The sequence below is a fragment of the Stigmatopora nigra genome, chromosome 8 (genome assembly GCF_051989575.1).
Source record: "Stigmatopora nigra isolate UIUO_SnigA chromosome 8, RoL_Snig_1.1, whole genome shotgun sequence".
NCBI lineage: Eukaryota > Metazoa > Chordata > Actinopteri > Syngnathiformes > Syngnathidae > Stigmatopora > Stigmatopora nigra.
The window spans coordinates 998,105-1,021,389 of record NC_135515.1 but is presented as its reverse complement, the minus strand read 5'-3'; the positions used below and the strand labels follow the sequence as shown (position 1 = coordinate 1,021,389).

At 39.3% G+C, this 23,285-nt stretch overlaps 3 protein-coding genes and 2 non-coding genes across 7 annotated transcripts; 3 read left to right on the top strand and 2 right to left on the bottom strand.

Moving 5' to 3' along the window:
* Positions 1–269: 269 nt before the first annotated feature.
* ube4a (ubiquitination factor E4A (UFD2 homolog, yeast)) lies at positions 270–10,278 on the bottom strand. 3 transcript variants are annotated; one of them, XM_077722108.1, is made up of 20 exons: positions 10,189–10,278; positions 9,478–9,650; positions 8,932–9,108; positions 7,820–7,932; positions 7,576–7,728; positions 7,353–7,512; positions 7,090–7,292; positions 6,526–6,717; positions 6,109–6,442; positions 5,707–5,839; positions 5,324–5,631; positions 4,789–4,921; positions 4,499–4,692; positions 3,936–4,036; positions 3,726–3,839; positions 3,444–3,618; positions 3,196–3,376; positions 2,980–3,127; positions 2,743–2,900; positions 270–2,397 (listed from the first exon to the last, which is right to left on the bottom strand). In XM_077722108.1, exons 2-20 carry the CDS (start codon positions 9,608–9,610, stop codon positions 2,262–2,264), a joined length of 3,246 nt encoding a protein of 1,081 aa, XP_077578234.1. In that variant the 5' UTR covers positions 9,611–9,650; positions 10,189–10,278; the 3' UTR covers positions 270–2,261. The 3 variants fall into 3 exon arrangements, with proteins under 3 accessions (XP_077578234.1, XP_077578233.1, XP_077578232.1); XM_077722107.1 differs by adding an exon at positions 9,966–10,064 and having other exon boundaries at positions 7,090–7,512; positions 10,189–10,259; XM_077722106.1 differs by having other exon boundaries at positions 7,090–7,512.
* Positions 10,279–10,601: 323 nt separating this feature from the next.
* Positions 10,602–19,206, bottom strand: map4k1 (mitogen-activated protein kinase kinase kinase kinase 1). The gene is made up of 32 exons (XM_077722604.1): positions 19,111–19,206; positions 17,995–18,123; positions 17,733–17,838; positions 17,157–17,214; positions 16,829–16,919; positions 16,687–16,751; positions 16,544–16,599; positions 16,418–16,465; positions 15,932–15,974; positions 15,788–15,860; positions 15,575–15,706; positions 15,437–15,499; positions 14,826–14,907; positions 14,566–14,685; positions 14,368–14,449; positions 13,655–13,707; positions 13,500–13,546; positions 13,388–13,435; positions 13,281–13,326; positions 13,061–13,214; positions 12,845–12,942; positions 12,634–12,712; positions 12,480–12,556; positions 12,090–12,150; positions 11,908–12,010; positions 11,784–11,842; positions 11,635–11,720; positions 11,383–11,563; positions 11,252–11,320; positions 11,088–11,174; positions 10,893–11,019; positions 10,602–10,822 (listed from the first exon to the last, which is right to left on the bottom strand). Exons 3-32 carry the CDS (start codon positions 17,832–17,834, stop codon positions 10,726–10,728), a joined length of 2,487 nt encoding a protein of 828 aa, XP_077578730.1. The 5' UTR covers positions 17,835–17,838; positions 17,995–18,123; positions 19,111–19,206; the 3' UTR covers positions 10,602–10,725.
* Positions 14,121–14,193, top strand: trnak-uuu (transfer RNA lysine (anticodon UUU)). The gene has a single exon. It is a non-coding gene; the product is annotated as a tRNA-Lys (tRNA).
* Positions 19,207–19,219: 13 nt separating the features above from the next.
* Positions 19,220–21,282, top strand: eif3k (eukaryotic translation initiation factor 3, subunit K). The gene is made up of 8 exons (XM_077722601.1): positions 19,220–19,408; positions 19,798–19,896; positions 19,977–20,097; positions 20,249–20,323; positions 20,399–20,651; positions 20,751–20,828; positions 20,972–21,097; positions 21,181–21,282. Exons 1-8 carry the CDS (start codon positions 19,347–19,349, stop codon positions 21,210–21,212), a joined length of 846 nt encoding a protein of 281 aa, XP_077578727.1. The 5' UTR covers positions 19,220–19,346; the 3' UTR covers positions 21,213–21,282.
* Positions 21,283–21,379: 97 nt separating this feature from the next.
* On the top strand, positions 21,380–21,452 carry trnak-uuu (transfer RNA lysine (anticodon UUU)). The gene has a single exon. It is a non-coding gene; the product is annotated as a tRNA-Lys (tRNA).
* Positions 21,453–23,285: the final 1,833 nt, after the last annotated feature.

Genomic DNA, 23,285 nt, shown 5'->3' with positions numbered 1-23,285 from the left:
AGTACAAATTACCCTGCTACTTTTGCACAAGTGAACTACAAATGGGCAAAATTAGCACTAAGTTTTTGTGCCTAAAGTATGAAATACTACTCGTTTCAGATGAGTGCCTCATTATTTTCTCCTATATTTTGAAAGGACTTTTAAAGGAAGTGACCATTCATTCATTCATTTTCTCGACTGCTTACAAGGGTCGTGGGGGTGATAGAGCCTATCCAAGCCGACTACGAGTATTAGGACAAAATTTAGAAGGAAAAAATGAATCCAACCAATTTCCAGAGCAATTAAACACAAATCGATTTTATTATTTCTTTAAATCATACTGTACACTCAAAGTAAAATTGTACAATAAACAAAATATACCATTTTTTCTCCCAACCTAGTAAATTTAACATAAAGCACAGGCTTACTAAACCATCATATACATCTTTCACCTTTTAGTCCTGGATTATACAACCATTTATGTCATTTATTTCACTCATTAAAATCTTCCTACTGTCTCAAAAAAGTGAAAATGAGTTGCTCTCATTGATCAAAACTCCTTTTTAAAACACAAACCAGTGACAAATAAACTGCTAAAGATTTAAAGGGCAATTAACAAGTTTAAGAAAAATTGATCACAATTAACACTTGCTGGCAAAAAAATAGACATTAAACAACCTCATTTTATACTTGATTGTATTTTTTTTAACCATGGCTGAAATAAACACTGATCCTATTAAATGAAAAGCCATTGGAATCAATAAAAAACATGAATGATAAATAATCTATGTTAGTAAATAGACATAACCACTAATAACCAAATGAGTTTTCAGCACCTTTTAGTCTAGAATGCATATATTTGTATGCTTAATTTATTGTTATTTTTAAAGGTAAATTGTTTTTTTTAAGCATCAGCAAGAACAGACTTGGCAAAAAAAGCATTTTCACATTAGAAATTAAGGAATTGTGCTTTTTAAAGCAATAATTCCTGACCATTTTCTTCATTTTATGATATTTTTTGACCAAAACTGTAAATGCTGAAGTGTGCTTACGGAACTGTCGTTGAAATTTTCACCAAAAAATCAGAAGGGGGAGTTTTCTGTCAAAAAATCCTCATACATGGGAAGAAAAAAAATCCTTTATAGTTGTTTTATTTGTAATTATATCTACACTGAGCATGCTACTTGAACCAAAAGTGCTGTTGTGTATTAGCACAGGTTATAAATACTCATTTTCTGATCCAAGTGTCACAGGAAAAATGTGTTGCCATAAAAAAATGTGTTTAGCTGGTAAACTGTGTGAAGTATTAGCTCACTTTTTAATAAAAAATGGATTATAATATGTACGTTTTTCACCTTTTCTCAGCCTTTGTCTCTTTTTGTTTAAGTGTTTTGGATTGTTTTTGTTTTGGAGATATTTATCATACTTAAATGTTTCTTTTTCGTGCATTTTTTGTCAAAAAAAATCTGAATACATTTACTGTATTTGTTAACTTTAAGATTACTGTTTTAGAACTGTTTTTTTTCTCTCTGCGTGATATTAAAATTAGTTTGATAAGCTAAAACTTGTGTGATGAATATGCAACAAAAAAAACTTAAATTATGAAGCGTGCAAATACTTCATGGCACTACAACGGCTGCAGTATTCATTATTTATTTGCTTTCTGCACACAACCTGATGCAGCCAAATGTCACTAACAATTCTGCAACAACTGTCATTTTTGGACTATAAAAGGCGCAAAATCCGCAGCTACCAAATACCGAAAATTGTGAATCAGGGGCGGCTTATACGCGAGAAATTGTAAAATCCAACCATTTTAAGGCAATTTTAAGGGTACGGCTTATACGCAGATGGCTAATATGCTCAATATATATTGTTTGATGGATGATAAGACAAATTTTGACATAAGGCTAGATCATTTGATAGGCCTAAGATATGAAATTTGGCTTAAGATGATTTGAAACATTTAAGTATGCTAAACATGCAAAAAAATGACTTGCAATCAGAAGGAAGGATTCAAACCCAGATTTTTCTCTCCCCCATAAAATCCCATTTCTCCCATATTTACCTTTTGAGCGTCGTCCAACCAGCTGTGTGTCGGATGGAGCAGTCTTTTCTGTGAAGGCTAGTAGTAGTATTAGGATTTAAAAGGTGGCATTATTTGCGAATCTGTGTCTACAAGCACATCACAAAAGGCGTAGGAGGACTCTAGAGGCAAAAAAAAAAATGGAAGCAAACCAGGATGAAGTCATCGTTAGGCACCATTGGGGGTTCAAGTCAGGTCACTTGCTTGCTCCCAGTTGCAGCCGTTCCTGCTTATGCTTATCTAGCCACTGCGAGATCTGTTGTCGCAGTTCCTCGTTTGGCCTGATCTGGTCCATGGTGAGGGGACTGCGATTGAATGGGTCGGTCTGGTCGCTGGAATGAAGATAAACTCTTTTTAATCAAGCGCTACAACCATTTATTTTACTTGTATAGCGGTCACATAATTTTTATATTGACTGAATCCACAATTGAGAGCACTATTTTGACTAATTTGCTTATTATTGGTCAAGGGAGGATTCGGCAAACTTAAATACAATTTTTGTGCTATTAAAAAAATTTGAAAAGGTTAAAAAATTCTATCACTTGTCTATTAGGACCAGACAGATGTTTTTGGTCACCATATAGAATTTCAACTGTCCACAATGGACGGTTTGGACAAACGTAGCGAGAGAATCTTAACATACACACATATTTTCGATAAAAAAAAGTGCAACTGACCTGAGGAGATGCCTGGCTATGGTAGTGCGGTCCACCGTTACATTGGAAGAAGGAAGAAGAACAGGATCCAGCATGAGAGTGGACATGATGGGGTCTAAAAACTCTTCGGGAGCATCTAAATACGTTTCCTCCTCTTCTTGTTGTCGATCCGCATGGGACTAAAACCGTAAGCATAACGAAAAGGCAATTGAACAAAGAATTCCCCCTTTATAAAACTAATTTGAAGTCAAAACTCACCTTTATTTTATCAGCAAGAAGTCCAAAAGCCACAATAACGTCCCCAGGCTTGTTGATTTTCTTCAGTACCCTGATGGTTTGGCAAAAGAGCGTTGGCGAGTACGATCGTCCATCCTTTGGGACGGTGGCGCAGAAATTCTCCTCGTCTCTGTTCAAATGTCCTTTTTTTAAGTATTTGTGAAGGACACAAAGTGGACTCAAGAGCTGTCTACGTACCCCAAGTTGAGGTAGATGGTACAGATGTCGTAAACCAACTGCTGAGGCTTGAAGTCAAACTCGCTAAAGTCCTTGACTTTGAGAGCGCCCATCTTAGGTCCCACCAAGTGTTGTAGGAAGTAGTTAAGCATGGAGATGATTCGCTCGGCTAGGAAAGGATGGACAAAGATCCTCTTGATTCCTGGAAGAAGAAAACAAACAAAGGTTATTATCGGGAGATCCAAAATGGCCACCCGGATGGGTCTAACCCGAGGTGAGCAAGGCCAGCGTGCCGATAGTCTCGTTGGACATGATGTTGTGGAAACGGCCGAGTTGTCCAAACATCTGCAGGTTGGATTCCTTCTCGCGTCGGGCATCGTGAGCTAGCTGGTCCCATTCGCCTCGATCGCGTTCCAGTTGTAGGATTTTGATTTTGCTCAGGTACTTTCAGATTGAAAACAATAAATAGTAACTCAATTCTATGGCAGGATGGCTCAAAAATACAACTTGTAATGGAGTTTTATGTGATTTTTGACTTGTGGCCTCCTCACCTGAATGGCCTCGTCTAAAAGGAAAATGGCATCGTTCATCAGCAAGTTAAGGAACCGGAGGAACAGAGGAGGATTCATGGCCTCCAGGTTCTTCGAGGCAAAGTCTGCCAAATGCTGAGAAGACAAAATAATGCCTGGTTGTATTTGAAAAGCCAAAAACTGCCTCGGAATGATAAAAAAAAAAAAACAATCAATGTATAATCCTGTTACCTTAATACTCTCTCTGTAGTTATGTTCGCCCCACATAATCTTGAGAATGGGATACATGGGTCTTCTGTAATTGAACTTTTGTTCAAATTGATGAGGATCACCTGACAAACAAGGACAATGATTCTCTTTAAAATACAGACCAGTCAACTTATACATTTTCCCATATCCTATCTATTTTTGGATAATTTCAAACGACACATAACAACTTTTGTACGGAAATTTGATTGTAAAAGCCATCTCGTTTGACCCATGTCGGCTATAATAACATAGCGTGTCAGCAAGCAATGTACCCAGACAGTCAAATTATCAGCATCATGCGGCGACATCTACAGAATCTTAAATTTAGTTTGGGGAATTTTTTGAAACATTTTAGTGCGCCAATTTAAGTGAATGTATTTTTTTAATTGCTTAATTAGGAAAATTGCAATCATTAATAAGGGGACCATTGGCAGGTATTTAAATATCTATAACAAATAACCAAGGTACAAATTTCCAATATTTCTGCTGTTGCAATGCCAACCCAAAATGAAATTAGCCTGCTAATTTAATCCATTAAAATGTACCTGTAAATTCAATGTCTACAAACACAGTGATGAGAGCTTCGGCCAGCTGAGGTGCATATTTATACGAGCAAAAAACCCGCTGTCGCTGGAAGACGATTGGCTGAGGAGTGCCGCTTGCCAGAGGCGACATTCCGTGGGGCATCACCGCCTCCAACACTTCGGCCAACTCGGCTCTTAAATGAGGATTCTTCATTCTGTCGTAAAAAGGGGGGAAGAAAATCAACTTTGATTTTCAATTTGGACAAATATTCAAGCCTAGGTGTCTTGTTTAAAAGTTTTTTTTATAGCACCTTTCTTCATTCCCCATAAATACTGTAATGAAGTTGAGAATCTGCTCCAGACTTTCGGCAGAAGACTCCAAAAGCTCATCGGCAAACGGGCGCAGAAAAGTGACAAAATCTCCCAAATTCTCAGCAAAAAACTCTGGGGGGGAAAAATAGACAAAAAAGCAATCAAGTAAATGTAATCCTAAAGATCAAATGATCAATGAATGACACATTTTATTTTTTTTCCATATATAAGGCGCACCCTCAACGAATGACACATTTTATTTTTTTCCATATATAAGGCGCACTGGATTATAAGGCGCCCTGTCTATTTTGGAGAAAAAAATAAGACTTAAGTGTGTCGTATAGTGAAAACACAGTAGCTAAAACTTAAAACTCAAAACTTAACACAAATAAACAACTTGGAAGAAGAAGAAGAAGAAGAAAAAAAACGCAAGATATTGTTAGCATAGCCGTCAACCTGGGCCAATTAATGATTTCAATTTGCCTTATTAAGCCATAAAACAATATACTAACCCGGCGATTTGATCTGTCATACCTGGTACAAAGCAAAGCGTGGTGTTCAGCAAGGAGGGCAGTGGGAAAGCCAGAGGTACGTGTTCGGGACCCCGGTTTCCCAGGGCCAGCTGAACCAGTAAAGCGGCAGTGGACGCTTGAAGGTTAAGGCAGCATTGCAGCATGGCCGGCTGCGTGGCGGCAGCTTTGGTTGACAAGAAGACAATCATCAGGCGCTCAAACTGCTCCAACAGTTGCTCCATCACGGGGTTTCGGGTCCGATGGGCCTCCTCGTACGTCGCCTGGAGCCGGTGGAGGGACTGGTTCATCTTGACCAGCTGTTCGTAGAGTCTGCAGAAACAAGACGGCTCAGCGTTTATTATAAAAACCTCAATCGTTTTGGGAAATGACTGGATTTAAGCAAACCTGTGAAAGCCCAGATGCAGGGTGAGATGTGTGAGGACCAGGTTTTCCGTCAGTAAGCTGTAAGAGTCCACCATGGACTCTTGTATGGGTGGTGGGGAAGGCATGGGAGTCAGGCAGGTTTCCTTGTCAAGGCCTGGCGAGGGACACGGCTGATTATTCCGTCATGAAAAGAGAGCGTAAAGAAAATATCGAACCAGAACACCCTCTGTATGGAATTTGGACAGAACGTTGGCTACGCTAACAGAAGAAAATGGAATTTTATTACCATCCGTGGTCACAATAATTGCCGTAGCACAAATAAAAATACCCGAGCCTGAGCTGATCTGTATTCTTAATGGTTAATAACCAAGGAAAGGGTGGTGGTAAACCGACCGGTATGTGATTTGACCTCCATATATTTACCTCTGGCATGCACATTGCGCATACGTCTCTCCTCTTCCGGTAAATCTCTGACTGCGCAATACGTGGGGTTAAACGTTAGCAATTTGGGGGAACGCGGCCGGCAGAAGGGCTGGCAAAGCCTCAGAAGAGCCGCGCCTAAATTCAAGAAGAACGCATCCGAGGCATACATCTGAAAAAAGATCTCCGGCATCTGATTGGCCCAAATCTTGGCCCGGCCTGCGTTGGCGTGCAGGCAGTTGCCCAACCACGATAGCAGCAGATGGCGAGTTTCGCTCGACCGCTGGAGTAAGGATTTAAACATTTGATGCAACTTGTCGTGAAATTGGCCCATAAACTGTAGAAACAAAAAAAAGGGGGAGGAGTCATGTCATGCCACTGAGGCAGGCTAATGATTGCTTTGATAACTTTGGTATTCACCTGATGGATGCTGGCCTCCTGAACCTTAGTCTCCTGAGGGCTGGATCTGGAGGGATTCAGGAAGTAGCCGTGTCCTTCCACCACTCCCGGTGTTTTTAACAAGCAAGACACGTTTAAAACCGTTCCCAAAAGGCTTTTCTGGTACAGCAAGCCGTTTGACGGATCTTTGGGCTGAATGTGCTCCAGCAAAATCTGGAATAGAATTGAATTCAATTGATTGCTTTTACAGTAAACCCTCAAATATCACAGAAAATGGACCAAAGGGCCACAAAAAGTCACTAAAACTCACATTTAGCTGTATTTTTTGGGGGGATTATAGTATTTATATTGTAGTAATACAGTATTTAAAGTAGTTACTACATTTTTAAATATATGCATTATATTTAGTAGATGATACATTAGAGTTTTAACATGGTTATCCTAAAACAATCGAATTTATGGGTGTATGTTAAAATTCTCTCGCTACGTTTGTCCAAACCGTGCAACGTAGAGAGTTGAATTTTTTTATGGTGGTCAGAAACATCTGTCCGATCCTAATAGACTTGAAAAAATTAGCTTCCTGACCTTAGCAATGTCTTTATTGTGGCTGAAGTAGAGAAGCACGTCCAGGTAGAAGTAGAAGACGGGTTGACAAAGATCCATGTCTTTGATTCTACCTTGGAAGATGTCAAAGACGGGAAACATCACCTCGGCGAATGTCCGCACTTCTTGTTCAGAGAGCAAGCCTGAAATCACCTCCTCCAGAAACTCCACCACCTCCTCCGGTTCTGAAATGCCAACGAAATTGAGGACACAAGAACTCCGATGGGATAGAGTTTGGAACCTACGTGCTCTACTATAAGCGTCCAGCAGCAAGTCCAGAAGTTGCTCGTAGACACTCTGGTTAACGTAAATCTCAGGGGTGAGCAAAACTGTGCGTGTGTTTGAGATGCTCAGGTTTTTACAACGAACGGAGAAAGGTAACAACTTCTCCGGCACCTTGGTCACCTGAGCAAAATACAATCAGGAATACATAGTCCACACAGGTTCCATTTTTTTTGTGTTCAATACCTCTTCTTTTGCTCTTTGATAGCAAGCAAATAAATACGGAATGGCGCATTTCTCTCCCGCGTCGCGGTCTGCCGACAGATTAGCGCCACCACATGACGTCATGGTGAAAAGATGGTTTCCTGGTTCCAACAGCAGCAGACGATTAAAAATGGCCTGCATCAAAGAATAATGTGTGAAAAATTAAACTTGATGGCCACCAAGGAAAATATTCCAAATCAAAGAGAATGTAGTGTAGCCTTGCAACCTGCTCTATATTGTCCATGTCTAGCCAATCCTGGCCATCCAGGTCAGCCGCCATTTCTTCCAGGAAAATGCAGCGAGGTGGGATTCCATTCCCTCCTCTCAGACTAGGATCACCTAAAGGCCAAGGATAAAATATTGTTGCATGTTTTTCTTCACTCGAAACAGCATGTTTAGGTACAATTTGTCATACAAGGAAAAAATTCCAATATATCAACAAGGGCTGGCTCTAGAGGTGACTGTGTAGTTCCCCAACTTTACCTGGAACTCAATAGCAATTAGCATATGTGAATTCCCGTCTCTGAACTTCTTGGCCAATCATCTTAAAGCCTGGCTGATAGTGGAACAAAATTGTAGTCACAATGCTGTTTAAAACTGTGCTATTTGAGGGTGGGTGGCTGTGTTATGTTATCATTCCCACTCAACCTGTACAATGGAAATTAGTCCTTGGCTACAGTCTTACATATTTACATATAAATGTTCATAACATGAAAATGAATATGTTCATTGTTATGTGCTGTCCTTTATGAAATAAATCAAACTCTTGCAACTTTGTGTTGCAAGGAAATGGATGTGAATGCTGCATGCAAGTAAAGACAGTAAAAAAAACGACTTGGGGCTTGCTTGCTTGTCTTTCCTGAGAATAATGACTCATACTGAAACAGTGTTCATGCAGAGACCCGAAATCAAACTTCCTGTAAAACATGGGTGATGAGTCATGATTCAGTTCCCACAAACTGTTAATATGACTTCACCTTGACTGAAATTCTTGTTTAGAAGACGCAATGTAGACAAAAAAAAAGACATAAAAGTAGCTAGCACTTCAATCAATAGTAGCCAGCTATCCAATTTCTACCTGATTTGTGAAAATTAAGATCATGGTAGGGACCAATCACCATCCAATGCCAGACTACATAGAGATCATTACATATACAGTAATAATCCTATTACAGTAATCCCTCAATTATTGCGGTTTCACTACATTGCAAATTTTTTCTGAGGATTTTTTTTTTAATTGCTACTATGTATACGTTGACATTTTTTGTGTGTGATATGCCATGTTTTGTTACATCTCTGCCATTCAAAGAGTGAAAAAAGACAATTTGATGTCCTTACTGTTGTCCAAGGTGATGAGAAATATACGTTGGATCATGTGATTAACATTGAGCTGCTCGCACAGTTCTTGCCGAGATCGGAAAGATCTGCTGATCTCCGCCACCGAGTCGTCGTTTTCGTCGACGCTGTCCGACACCGAGTTCTCAGACTCTGATTGGCTCTCTCCGGAGTCATCTTCTGTAGGATGACATGGACGTGCATAGTGAATTATTTAAGAAAGAACCTTCCTTAAAAACAGACAAATGCCTTAGAAATGTGCTCAATTTTACTTCAGATTATCTTGTGAAACTCTTGTCTCATTACACTGCCACCTGGTGGTCTAATCAAGCATTTCACTTTTTTAGGACATACAAAACCTAGTAAAAAAACATCCAACTCTATCTTGTGGAACTTGTAACAAAGAAACATTGCAACACCATGCAATATTATAATAATATTATATTATATTCATGATGTACAGTGCAAAAAAAGCCATACATGAGTGGTTGTGTTTCCTCTACATGAATTTATGAGCTTGGAGACATTGTTCATCCCTTCATTACTCACGTGGCAGTCCTGTGGGACGAGATGTAGACTTTTGAGATGAGGCAAATTGCTTGGCATCAGCCAGCGAGCCGAAGAGAGCAGCGAAGGGATTGCAGGAGATGTTGTGGTTATTGTTGTTGCCCTGGTCAGTCATCTCACTGAGGCTCAACACTCACTCCCTCCAAGATCATAGGCTAAAATACAACAGGATTTAAATAACAATCATCATTAAAACATACAATATTTGTTTCATGGTTAAGTCAAATTTAGGTTAAACATTGTTTGATGGTCGTAGTATATAATTTCAAGATCTTTTTAAATGTTACTAAGCCAGAATATCAATGCAAACACAATGTATATATTACAATTTTCTAGTAAAAGTATACCAGTTGGTTTTAGTACTATAAAACACGAATTTGAACACAGCTATCAGCCTAGGTAGGTCATTGTACGTCATATCGTGGCCTTATCGAAAATATATGCAATTGTGAAGTTTGCTCGAGGATTACCTGATTTTATTGATGACATTGAGCAAGTGGAGTAAATTTGTGGTTAGGAACACGACCAGCTGGCAGAAAGCTAATTACTACTTTAGCAAGTTAGCTAGCCTGGAAAGCAACAAGCTAAGATGTCAATAGCTGGTTCGGCATCGATTTACAACAGTCCTAACAGAAATGCATGTTATAAATAGGCACGCTATGCATCCGAATTGAGTGAAGTCTGTTGTAGTACCTGTCTGACTGGCAAAGTGTCTATTTTCTTGTAAATTCGGGTTCTCTTCTGTACCACCCCGTATCTTGTCAATCCTCAAGTAAATACAAATCATGACGTCATCAACATGAGTCGGACTACAATATTGTTTGTTTTGATTTTAACAGCAATGTTATTTTATCGACGAGTATTATTATTCATACAAATATTAAATAAAACGTGTATTCAGTTCAACATTTTAAATTATATTTTTTATTATTTATAATGGGTAAATTCCAGGCAATTTTGTTGCGCAATTTTGTACGTTATCTATGGTTAAATTCGGAGAAAGGACGTTATTATGGTGACCAAATAAAATATATAGCTAGCAATAAATGAATATTCCTGGAAATTATATATTTGTAAAAGAGTAAAATATTCCAAGAGAAGCTATATCATCCAGACGTTAAGTTACTTTAATACATAGCAGTGCTTCAATTGTTACTAAGTCAGCAGTGGCAGATTTCACCAATGATTCCCACAATGCAATGCATTTCCATAGTAGTTTGCTCAAGAGCATCAAGACAGCATGACAAAGTTCTCAGCAACTTCCAACAAGTACAGGTCGGACACCCCCGAAGGGTCCTTGGTGTGGTGTGTCTCCATGACGACCATCCTGCACAGACATATGATGGAATGGCAGTTGGAATTTTCTCTTGTCATTTTCAAACCAAATTGCAAAAAACCTTTCAGAATGCAACAGCCGAAAGATCTTTTTGGGGTTAGTTATCTCCTCCATTGCTTCATCGATGCCTCTTTTGGTCCTCAACCAACCGTGCCGCCATACTGCTAAAAATGTATCCTCCAAATACACTAGGAAAAAACAGACTTAATCCAGATGTAAAACAGTTTGAATCCGGTTTGCCTCAACATAAACTCACCCACAGACTCCACGTCGTGTGAAAAAGTGGTCTCATGAGGATGACTACTTTTTAGTTCCCCTTCTAGGCTTACAATATTTACAGACTCTGTATGTAAAAAGTGATTGACAAATGGTTAAATATAATATTACTGAAATGGGAAGATAATCGACTCATGCATTTACTTTCTAAGAGCACCATGAGTGAGTTTCTATCCAACTGCTTGACTTGCATGGCATCGGGATAGCGTTGATCTGAGACAAATAAAAATTAGATACAAGTCAAAGGAATGTGTTTGCGTGAGAAAGAGACTCACCCGCCGCATCATTCTCAAGAAACCAGGAAGTGTTTGCATTTAAATTGATGTAGTCCATAGCCACCGGCTGATTAGGACTACAACCACGGTTGACACCAATGCACACCAGTGGGTACTCCTGATGGCTGTCTAAGACCATCTCAAAGACCCGAAGGGGGTTGGTGAGGGGAAAGTCGAAATGCTATATTAAAAACAACAAAAACAATGACAACAATATATATAAAAAAAGTTATCCAATCCAATTTTGCTGACCTTGATGAGCATGAACTTGTTCATGGGTTCGTACCACTGCAGTAGTACGACGCTGGACTCCAGTGCGCAACATAGGAAGTTTTCAGCTGCAAATAGGAGTGTCATATTATTGGATGGAATATCAGCAAGGCAACGCAATTTGTGAGTACCGACTGAGCAGGTCCGACATCCTTTGGTGTCACCAATTTTACACGTCACGGCAAAGTTCCTAAAGGCCCAAATTAAATTTTATTAGCAAAAGTTGGAAAGAAATGGAGTTTTGTCCGCCGTTACCGTGGCAACAGGCGATGCGAGGGCAACGCCGCTATCCACTGGTCCCTGCGAGCCCGCTCGTAAAGCTCCTTCAGCCAATGGGAGTGAAGTTGCGAGGATTTACCTGAAAGCAAACGACGGGTTCGTAATCTGTTCCCCGTGGTGTTCCTCCAAAGTCCACCAGGGGGGACGGTGAGATGTACCTGAGACGGACATGAGGACGTTATGGTAGCTGTAGACCCAAGTGCACTTGCCGGGATACAGCTGCATGGGAAAAAAAAAACAAGGTTAGTATACCATACACTTATTCAGCCTATTTTACTTTTATTTTAAATTGCCTTTCAAGATGATATGTATGTTTTTGGGTGTTGAATATGATCAAAAAATACATTTCCCCACAAAATGCGACTTATATATGTCTTAATTATGCATTTTTTGGGCTAGTGCGACTTATAATCCGGAAATACAGTAGTATGGTAGCAACATGTGTGGTCGACAATATCTGCAATATTTGAGGGATTACTGCCGCAGTGCAAAATGAAAATAAATGTAATGTAATGTACGAAAAATTTAAAAAAAAAATGGAAGTGTACCAGCTCCAGGGTGGCTTCTGAACGGTTAAGGTTAAGCGTGTAGATGCCCTCATCGGCTCCAAGAATCAAGTGCTGGTCTACAAAGTGGGTATATCAGAAATGTAGAGATGGCTAAGGCATATTATAAAAGAGAGATGACAATTTTATAGTTTACCTTTCGTGTCGGGGTGTTGCCAGGTAGTGGAGCTCTTGATTTTGAGTGGACAGCCATGGAAGATCCTTTTCAGGTAGATCTGCAAATGAGGCGTTGGAGGACATAAAGTTCATTCATATAGTATAGTTGTTAACGTCTTTAAAAAAATGTTTTTTTTTCCTTTCATGAACGAAGGAGGCCAACCAACAATTTTTTCCAAAACCCGCCGTACCTTTGACGAGGGCGCTTGATGTCTTCGTCTGTTTTTTGGGGGCAGCTCGGGAGGTCCCAGTGCCACCATTTTCTCATCAAACTGGAAGGACACGGGGTCTGCATCATACATAGATACAAATATAAAGTCCATTAATACATAGTGTATAGAAATAAAGTCAATTAATCAAGTCCAGAACTGAAATTTCTGGATATTCTGGATTAAAAAGCAACTAACCCGAGTTTCTCATTAATCTGGTGAGCGAAGACGGCCTGACTTGCGTCCCGCTGGACGTCCTGACGAGGGGCGAGGGGACGCATAGCGACCAGGGTTTGACTACACCGTTATCGTCCACCCAAACCACTTCTTCTGAGCTGGAACGTACTTTGCTCTACATAGGATATTAGATTTAGTCCATATTTGTAGATAAAGGTTCTTTAAATTAACATTTGTTTACCCTAGGGGGAAGCGGAGGGGGCATTCGCTTGGTTGCCATGATGACGCTGTGGGTAAACAAGTGAAAGCGTGATTAAAAATGGATGGACAGGTGGGTGAGGCACTTACGTGTCTACGTCATCGTAGTCGTCGGAAGAAGAATGGGAGTCGTTTTCCCTGCAAAATTCGTATCATTTTAAATACATATTGAATTATGGACTGAATTGGGATGTGGATATACCCAGATGGAAATGTGCTGGTGTGCTGGGAGCTTCCTGAATGCATCAACTGCAGAGAAAAACATTCAAATGAATGAGAATTCATGGAGAAGTGGCTTGGAAGGATGGATTGTGACTATTATGTAGTGGGTATGTATGGGGGTGGTTTGAAACTCACTGTTGTGTATGGGGATTCTTTCAGTCCAGGACTTGGCCAGTAGAGTTGCTCCACTGAAAGGTGAATTGCACAATAGTTACTGTTAAATGCATGGCTATTTTGGGGGAAAGAAAATAGCAGGTGGCATAGTGAACATATGATGCAAAGCTGTATGTAGTGTGTATGAATCAGATTTTTTGGTCATTTTTTACAGTGTGATCAGAGCCTGGATAGCTCAGTCAGTAGAGCATCAGACTTTTAATCTGAGTGTCCAGGGTTCAAGTCCCTGTACAGGCGACTATTTTCCGTAACAGAAATTATCCCGATTTCATCTGAAACTTCCCTCATGGAATTATTTGATTTGATATAAATTGCAATTGGGGCACAAATTCACTGGAATCTTGCATACCCTCCTATGCTCTCACACATAGGACCTTAGGAATGTCTGGTATTGAGTGAATTTTGCTGACTCTCATTTAATTTCAGAGCCTGGATAGCTCAGTCGGTAGAGCATCAGACTTTTAATCTGAGGGTCCAGGGTTCAAGTCCCTGTTCAGGCGAATCTACTTGTTTATAGAAACATTGTTGGATTTGTTATTGTGCTGCAATCTCACCACACATAATGTCAAATTTATGTTAAAGTGTACTTAATAAAGTCCATTAGAACCATCTAATTTTAGATATAACACATTTTGGTTGGGGTGATTTAAGTTTTAAAGTGTGTGTTGTCTTACATTTTGTTTTGGAATGTTTCCCGTCAGCCCAGTTTTGGATGTTGAGGGACAGAATCTTCTTCAACAATCCAGGCACATTCATCTTTTAACATAAAAACATGTTAAGGTAATCAGGTATAAGATACGCAAATAATGGTCAATGGAAGCAGTTTCTAAGTCAAATCATTGCATATTTTTTCACTTTTTCAATAGCCTTACCTCCATTTCATCCTCATCAGTCCCCGGAGGAAAGAATTTAAGATCCTGAGGGTGCTGACATTTGTCTAGCAAGTCCAGAATGACCTCCCGGGACAGACCTTCTTGGCTCAAGAACATGTGCTGGAGTACACATCACATATTGTTAAGGTTTCCATTAGGTTAAAGTTTTCAAGATATTGAATGGTGTTTTAGTACAAGATCAAAATGTGCAGTTCTCAGACTTAGAGAAATATTATCTTATGTTAAAAAGGGTGACGGACTGAGAGAATCTTGGAGGCGCTTGGTCTCTTCTTTGGGTTCTTCACCAGCACAGCCTTCACAAAAGTGTAGAAAATGGATGACCTATGCAAAATACACAAGAAATTGGACCAAAAAAATGGAAAATGTTCTGATCCGTAGAGGCAAAAAAGGTCTTAAATATATCTTCAAAAATCAATATTTCTTGGCAGCAAAGTCTTATATCGACAGTACTGGTGTCAAAGTGGCGGCCCGGGGGCCAAATCTGGCCCGCCGCATCATTTTGTGCGGCCCGAGAAAGTCAATCATGAGTGGCGACTTTCTGTTTTATGATTAAATTAAAATGAAGAGTATAGATGAATATTACATTTTCTTGATTTTTCTCTTTTAAATCAATAATTGTATTTTTTTTACTCATTTTTTTCTGTTTTTAGTTAAAAAATAATTTTATAAAATCTAAAAATATATTAAAAATAAGCTAAAACAAACATTTTTTTAGATCTATAAAAACCTGAATATTCAGGGATTTTATTACAGTTCTTTTAATCCATTTATTAAAAAAAACAAAACTTAATATTCTATCTAAAATGGTCCAGCCCACCAACCAGAATGTGATGTAGAATTTGAAGGCTACCATTTTGTTTTGTCCTTAAGTTTGGGAGCCTGGTAGCTGCTCTTGGACAAGAGAGACAGGAAACTTGAAAACAGAAAACATTACAGTTATTATTATTATGATTTAAATTATGGTTTTTTTTGCATATTGTAATATTACCGTAGTGGGTGGAGTTCAAACATGGGTGGCTGGAGTTCTGCCATCTCAATGGCCGTGATGCCCACCGACCAAATATCGCACAACTCGTTGTAGCCACCTTTGACATCCACCGCCACCACCTCTGGCGCCATCCTGAGGATCGGAGTGCATAACCATTTTCCAACTTGGATTTTCCTTATAATTATTTTTCTTAAATCCAGATATTCAACTGACCAATAGGGTGTCCCGATGAAAGACATGCGACGAGACAGCGTGGCGGTGATTTGGGCGGAGATTCCGAAATCGGCTACGAGACAGAAGACATTTTTTGAAGTCCTTTTGGAAGAATTGTTGTTTACGGCGCCACCTTTCACTTACCCAACTTCACCTCGCCGTGCTCGTTAAGAAGGATGTTGGCGCCCTACACACGGATAAAAAAAACACATTTGTCAAGTATGATATGAACACAAGACGATGGCACATGTGTCTAAGTGGCGGCCCGGGGGCCAAATGTGGCCCGCCGCATCATTTTTTGCGGCCCGGAAAAATAAATGATGAGTGCCGACTTTCTGTTTTATGATTAAATTAAAATGAAGAGTATAGATGTATATTAAATTTCCTGATTTCCCCCTTTTAAACCAATTATTGTAATTTTTTAATCCATTTTTTGAGTTTTTAGTTAAAAAATCATTTTGTAAAATTTAAAAATATATTTAAAAAAGCTAAAATAAACATTGTAATCTAGATCTATTAAAAACGGACTATTCAGGGCTTTTAATGCAATTATTTTAATCCAATTATAAAAAAATAATATTAAATATGATATCTGAAATGGTCCAGCCCGCGTAAAATGATGATGTCCACCTTAATATCCCGATGCATTTTCTTCTGGCCATGAAGATAGTCCAAACCCTGGTGGCACACATGCAAAAACACACATGTTAGCATTGATATTATTTCCTAAAAACAATAATAATAACCCATAATAACCTGTAGCGTCTCCCTACAGACATACGCAATCTGATCTTCTGACAGAGGACCGGTCGCTGTGAAATGCAAATGGTACAAAATGATTGTCATCAAATGCTAACGCTAAGTGTTGTTTTTTTGAAATCCATTTTTTGGTCATTTACCACTGTAGACATCCTGCAAAGAGCCTCCCCCGCATAATTCCATACAGATCCACAATTTGTTGGCCCTGTGTGCGTAAATCAATTAAGATGATGGTTATTAGCGTAAGCCAGCAGGTGTAACGCCCCCCCCCCCCAGTCTTACCCGATGTAGCTGCCATAATAAGCCACAATGTTGATGTGTTGGCAGCTCCTCATAATGAGAATTTCGCGCTGCATGGTGGAAAAATCGTCCCCTGGGGATGAACAGATGGATGTTTGTCACCAAATCAAATACCGTATTTTCACGACTATAAGGCGCACTTAAAAGTCTTACATTTTCTCCAAAATAGGCAGTGCGCCTTATAATACAGTGCACCTTATATATGGAAAAAATGTCATTCATTGAGGGTGCGCCTTATAATGCGGTGCGCCTTATAGTCGTGAAAATACTGTATACTTCAATAACAATGCCAAAAGAACAACAGTCTCACCGGGTTCCGTTTTAATGAGCTTAATGGCTGCCAGGTCGCCGTTCTGCTTGCTACGTGCCTGGACAAGAAATTGTGTTTATGGTGAAGAAAAAAAATCTGCTGTGACCTTTTCCTATTTTGATATTTTATTAAAGAACATAAAATGAATACATTGTGAAATTTTCCAGGTCATTAGACTTTTGTTTGAGTTTGCAGGGGTGCTTTCTATAAATATGTACAAACAAACTCAATTGTAATAGATGCTATAGTTGTATGATTTTAGTTAGAATAAAAGTTGTTATGTTTTATATCATGCTTGAGCTCAGGTGCAGTGGAATACTTTCAGTTGTCACTAAAACCACTTCCTCCTGCAAAGCCACACAAAAGCAAAAATGTCCGCTTATAAACAGCCTTGATCGTCGTCTTCAATGAGAAACTGAACCGCCAACACATCTCAATACTTAACATTTATCAAAAAGACTGACTCATTCTATCTAATCATTCTTATTTTTCCGTCAAACTATTCCTACCTTGCATTTATGACTCATCTCAACTTTACAATAAATAACTAAAACTGAAAAACGCAAATGCACTGACCTTATAAACATCTCCATAGGTTCCACATCCGAGTCTCTGAAGGATTTCGTAGTCGTCCTGGGGGTCTTTGGTGGAGAAATCCTCTCCATGTGGAAGATCCATGGATCTATTGGATGACAAATGACATAAACACAAACATAAACACACATAGACAACAGAAATACACTTACAGACTCAATGCAAGAACTGTTAAGAGCCTTCAAGTGTCGTCTCGAAGCGGCTGACACAAAGACGTTGATACTACGTGTTGATGCGCACGTACCTTCCTGTGGCTGACGCTCACACGCTTGGCGTCCCACCCCAGCATCACCCATCATCTTCACAATCTGATATTTTGCACAATCCATGCAAATATTTCTTCCATGCGTGAAGGCGTATGAGGTTTTCCTGCCTGTTGGTGTGTAACACAAGTTAGAACTGTCCTTGTACTTCCCTATTCTTATTTTGTAGTATCATGATCCAAATGGACATATTTATTATTATTATTATTAATTTGTTATTCATGCTCTTCATGGTGAAGCTTTAAATCTCATTATATTGGTATAATGACGATAAAGTATTCAATGGAATTTAATTTATTTGACTGCTTTTTTTATATGAGGGCAGACAGGTGGATAAGTGGCGAGCGCCTCACAGCTCTGGGGTCCTGGGTTCAAATCCAGATTGGTCCACCTGTGTGGAGTTTGCATGTTTGGATTGGATAACTTTATTCATCTCGTATTCGGGGAATTTTATTGTCATAGTACCAAGAAGGTGAGAATGTAGATACAGGAAAATACATTTTATACGTATATAGACAGGTAATAAATAAGTTAATTAATAAATAAATACATAAATAAATATATAAATAAATAAGCGTGTTGCTGAAATGTACTTATGCATATACATATACCATACCTGTCAACCTCGAACCATTTGTGATCTTACCAAATTTTGTTTTCGCCCTTACATATATGTATAAATACATGGAAAATCTTACCACTTTACTTTTTTGTAAAAAATCACGAACAACAAGTAGAAAATGCCAGAAACAGCTGATCAAATGAAAGTAAACATAAACAAGGGAACAGGAAACGGAAATCACATGGTGAAAGTGTTACAAAACGAAATGTTTATCATGATCTTTTTTTTTTAGCCAATCAGAGGCGCCGGTACATATATCACTTGGCAGACATGCGTTTCCGGGAAGAAACAATGGCGGATGGTGAAAAATGGCTAGAAAGTGCCTTAATTTATTTTTTTTTCTCAAAATCACCGTTTAGCGTACCATTTTCATGTGTACAGCGTACCAATATAAAAATGGGCTTTCAGTTGTACCAATTACGGCGAGAACGTACCAGTTGACAGGTATGATATACACAATTATACGTATACATACATTCCCCCAGGGCCGTGTGAGTATCTTTTTGTTTTGTTCCGACCGCCATGGTTCGAGCAACATTTTGTTCCGACCACCATGGTTCCCTTTTCCGATTTGTTGACTATTCTTTTCCGGTCCGTCGCCCTTTCCTTTCCGACTTTCTTGTTTTTCCACCGATAGCCCTTTTTTGATCCACGTGTAGGGATTTAATCTCTTATTTCCCTCCTTGCGCTTTACAAATTTCAAAGACAACAATGTCGTCTTCTTTTGAGCAAATGAAGGCGAACGTAGGCAAACTCCTGCGTGGAATTGACCGGTACGAAAGTTTGCTTGTGTTGCGCTGAGTTTAGCTAGCTGCATGCTAACGGGAAAGCGAGCTACATTTTGTAATTGAAAAAAGCTCGGAAAGAACGCAGACTACGGTTGTTATTTTTTCTCGTACCTCAAGATGATGTTGTTGAATTTATTATCGTTGGAATAGTTTATGTTGAATTACATTAATGTAGCATATAAATCAGAAATGTAATGTACATTTAACAAGTCAAATATTACAATGGGTTTGTGTCTATATGTACCATGATACATTTTAAATGGTGAGACTCAAAATCTTGATTTCTGTTTTGGTTTGGATTTCTCTCTTGAAGGCATGACGTGACATGTCTAGTCAAGATATCTAATCCATTGCACTTTTCCACCAAACATCAGGTACAACCCCGAAAACTTGTCGACATTGGAGCGCTATGTGGAAACACAAGCCATAGAAAATGCCTACGACCTGGAGGCCAACCTGGCCGTGCTCAAGCTGTGAGTCCCATATTTTCGTGCCGTCACTTGTTTGTTGTCGCCGCCGCCACGTCGTGACACGCTGTTGACTTTCCTGCCAGGTACCAGTTCAATCCGGCTTACTTCCAAACCAACGTGACATCCCAGATCCTGCTCAAGGCACTCACCAACTTGCCTCACACTGACTTTACGCTCTGCAAGTGCATGATTGACCAGGCACACGTATCCTCTCGGTGCTGATGGTAGAGACCTCTACCTGATTTTTAGTTTGGTGCCAAATATTCAAATAGGGTTGTTTGTTAAAGTTGTCACCTGGTTGGATTTCCTACAAATGTTGGGTTGGGGGTGTCTTTCCTTGACTACTGTATTGCAGCAAGAGAAACAGCCCATCAAGCAGATCCTCTACCTGGGGAACCTTCTGGAGACATGCCAATTCCAGAGCTTCTGGGTAATACACACACAAATAAATATCCATTTTATTCTGTAGCATGACCTGACCAAACATCTTTTGTTCTTCCAACAGGAGAGTCTTGGAACGGATCGCAAGAGTCTTGAAGAGAATGGCAAGAGTCTTGAAGACAATCGCAAGAATCTGGAAGAGAATCGCAAAAGTCTGGAAGAGAATCGCAAAAGTCTGGAAGAGAATCGCAAGTTAATTGAAGAGAATCGCAAGTTAGTCGAAGAGAATCGCAAGTTAATTGACGCAACTACCGGTTTTGATGAGAATCTCAAGTTAATTGACGGAATTACCGGTTTTGAAGATTCTGTCCGCAAATGTGAGTTTCTGCTTGGGTGAATTTAGGATATTTATAAGAAATAGAAGATGCATCAAATGGGCATTTTTGAGCTAACGTTTGCCTGTATATTCATTCTAGTCATTTGCCATGTGGTGGGCATCACTTACCAGACTGTAGAGCGCCGCCTGTTGGCTGAAATGCTGGGAGACCCTATGGGTAAGCCAAATTTTTCTTCTTCTTCTCATTTATTCCTCTGTTGCTTATACACAAATCCCAAAATAAATAAATAGTTTCTTTCTTTTTTAAAGTCACACACTGGAAGTACTACATTATCCTTTTGTTTACAATTTGCATGGCAGACACGCTGGTGAAAGTATGGATGAACAAGTACAATTGGACGGAGACGGAAGACGGCCAAGTCTTTGTCTTCAACCAGGAGGAGAGCGTCAAGCCCAAAAATATTGTGGAGAAGATCGACTTTGAGAGTCAGTACAAAACAGGGCGATTGCAGCCATTTTGTTGACCAAAAAGTCTCCTGATTAATTGACCTGTTTTCTTTTTTTGACAGGCGTGTCAAGTATCATGGCCACCTCCCAGTGACCTGCTCACACACACACAAAAACTCTGGATGCTCACACACAATAAAAATAAATTATCATTTCCAGTATAATTTGTCTTTCTTAACTAATTTGACAATGATGTTTTACTTCCATTATCAATGATCATTGGAAAAGTGTCTATGACCATATTTGTAGTGTGTTGTCAGAGCCTGGATAGCTCAGTCGGTAGAGCATCAGACTTTTAATCTGAGGGTCCAGGGTTCAAGTCCCTGTTCAGGCGACCATTTTCCGCAACAGAAATTATCCCAATTTCATCTGAAACTTCACTCATGGAATTCTTTAATTTGATATAAATTGCAATTGGGGCACAAATTCACTGGAATTTTGCATACCCTCCTATGCTCTCACACATAGGACCTTAAGAATGTCTAGTATTGAGTGAATTTTGCTGACTCTGACATAATTTCAGAGCCTGGAAAGCTCAGTTGGTAGAGCATCAGACTTTTAACCTGAGGGTCCAGGGTTCAAGTCCCTGTTCAGGCGCCCCCAGTTCTTTACTAGTTCTCTGCATCATAAATTCCCTAATTTTAATATATTATTAATATATATTTAGACTACACACACACACTTTAAAGGTATTTTTCAGGGGAATGGCTTCAGTTTGCAAGTTTCCACGTCGATTTTCATTTTTTTGAATTTACAAAAAAAAGATAGCGATGTAGTGAAGCCGCGATATTCGAGGGATTACTGACTTGATGCAGCTGGTGGGCCTGAGATACATGGAGCCGGACATGACTATCAGCTACCCTGGCTTTCTCTACCTTGTCATGAAGCTGGAAAGCATGATCTGTAAGGACAATCTAAAAAAAAAAACATACGCAGACAAAAGTATTAGGCTGCAGCTCTTAAATAAATCTTGTATTTTAGACAAATTTCATGCCTACAACATTGGGGGACAGGGACGCATCTCACTCAACTACAGACAGGTACGTCACCCCTTTTGGCATTTGACTTTGGCTTTGACCAATTGAAATGAAGTCGCCATTGCATTTCAGTGGCTCCACATGACCATGTACAACTGAAGCAGGAAATTCCATCTCGTTCAATACATGTTGAAAGAAAGACGCAGTTTGGATTGTTCAAGCCACCATGAAATTTGGAGATTATTTCGATAAATGAGCTTTTGTTTTATTGTGACTGATCGGTATGTCATTTAATCGTCGATTTGTGGCAGAGAGAGAATGAGAGACATCCTGTCGGGCTACTGGTGGGTCAACTCATTGCCTTTTAGGGTGTCAAACAACAACCACATTTCCTGTCTCGCCTCATCTTTTTTTGTGTGGGTGGGAACATGTATTTCTATGCGGTTCATATATATACTATAGCAGGGGTGGGCACAGGTACATTTTGTTAAGTGGTCAATTGCCATGGTTACCTTTTTATGACCTTAACACATTTTGAGCTCTGTCAATAGCCTTTCCACCATTGTACCAACTAGAGTGATGCTAATGGACGGTGACAATTGGAACGTGACCTACTTGTTATTTCTTTCTCTCTCTCTTTCGGTCTTTAGACGCTCAGGGAATTGGGTAATTACCTGAAAAGAATATATTTAGGGTCACCAATGGATTTGCCTCACTAATTAATTTACTGTATTATTTTAATCACACTTTAGCAGCCAAAGCAAATGTTAAGCTTCTTTCAAAGTGTTACTATATACTACTTTTGATAAAGTTTTTTTCTGTATAACTATGCAATCCCCAATACATATTAATTGCATTTTTTAATTGCTGCTCAGCCCTATTATACATCTGCAGACATGAATAGATAGCTAGAATAATCACTAGCATTATCAGTATCAATAAAATCCAGTTTATTTATATCACTTCTAAAATTGGCAGGCAGTGGCAGTAGCACAGCAAGCAAATTGCAGAAAGTATACAAAACACCACCAGGGGGCACTAGTTATCAAACTTTTATATGATTTCCAAAGTACAAGAAACTTGTCAGATTGTCAAAAAACATTTTATTAAACGTTTACGTTCTTCAGACACAAAGTTGTTTTTAACTTTCTAGTATATTCACGTGTAGTGCAAGAGACAGTGGTTTCGTG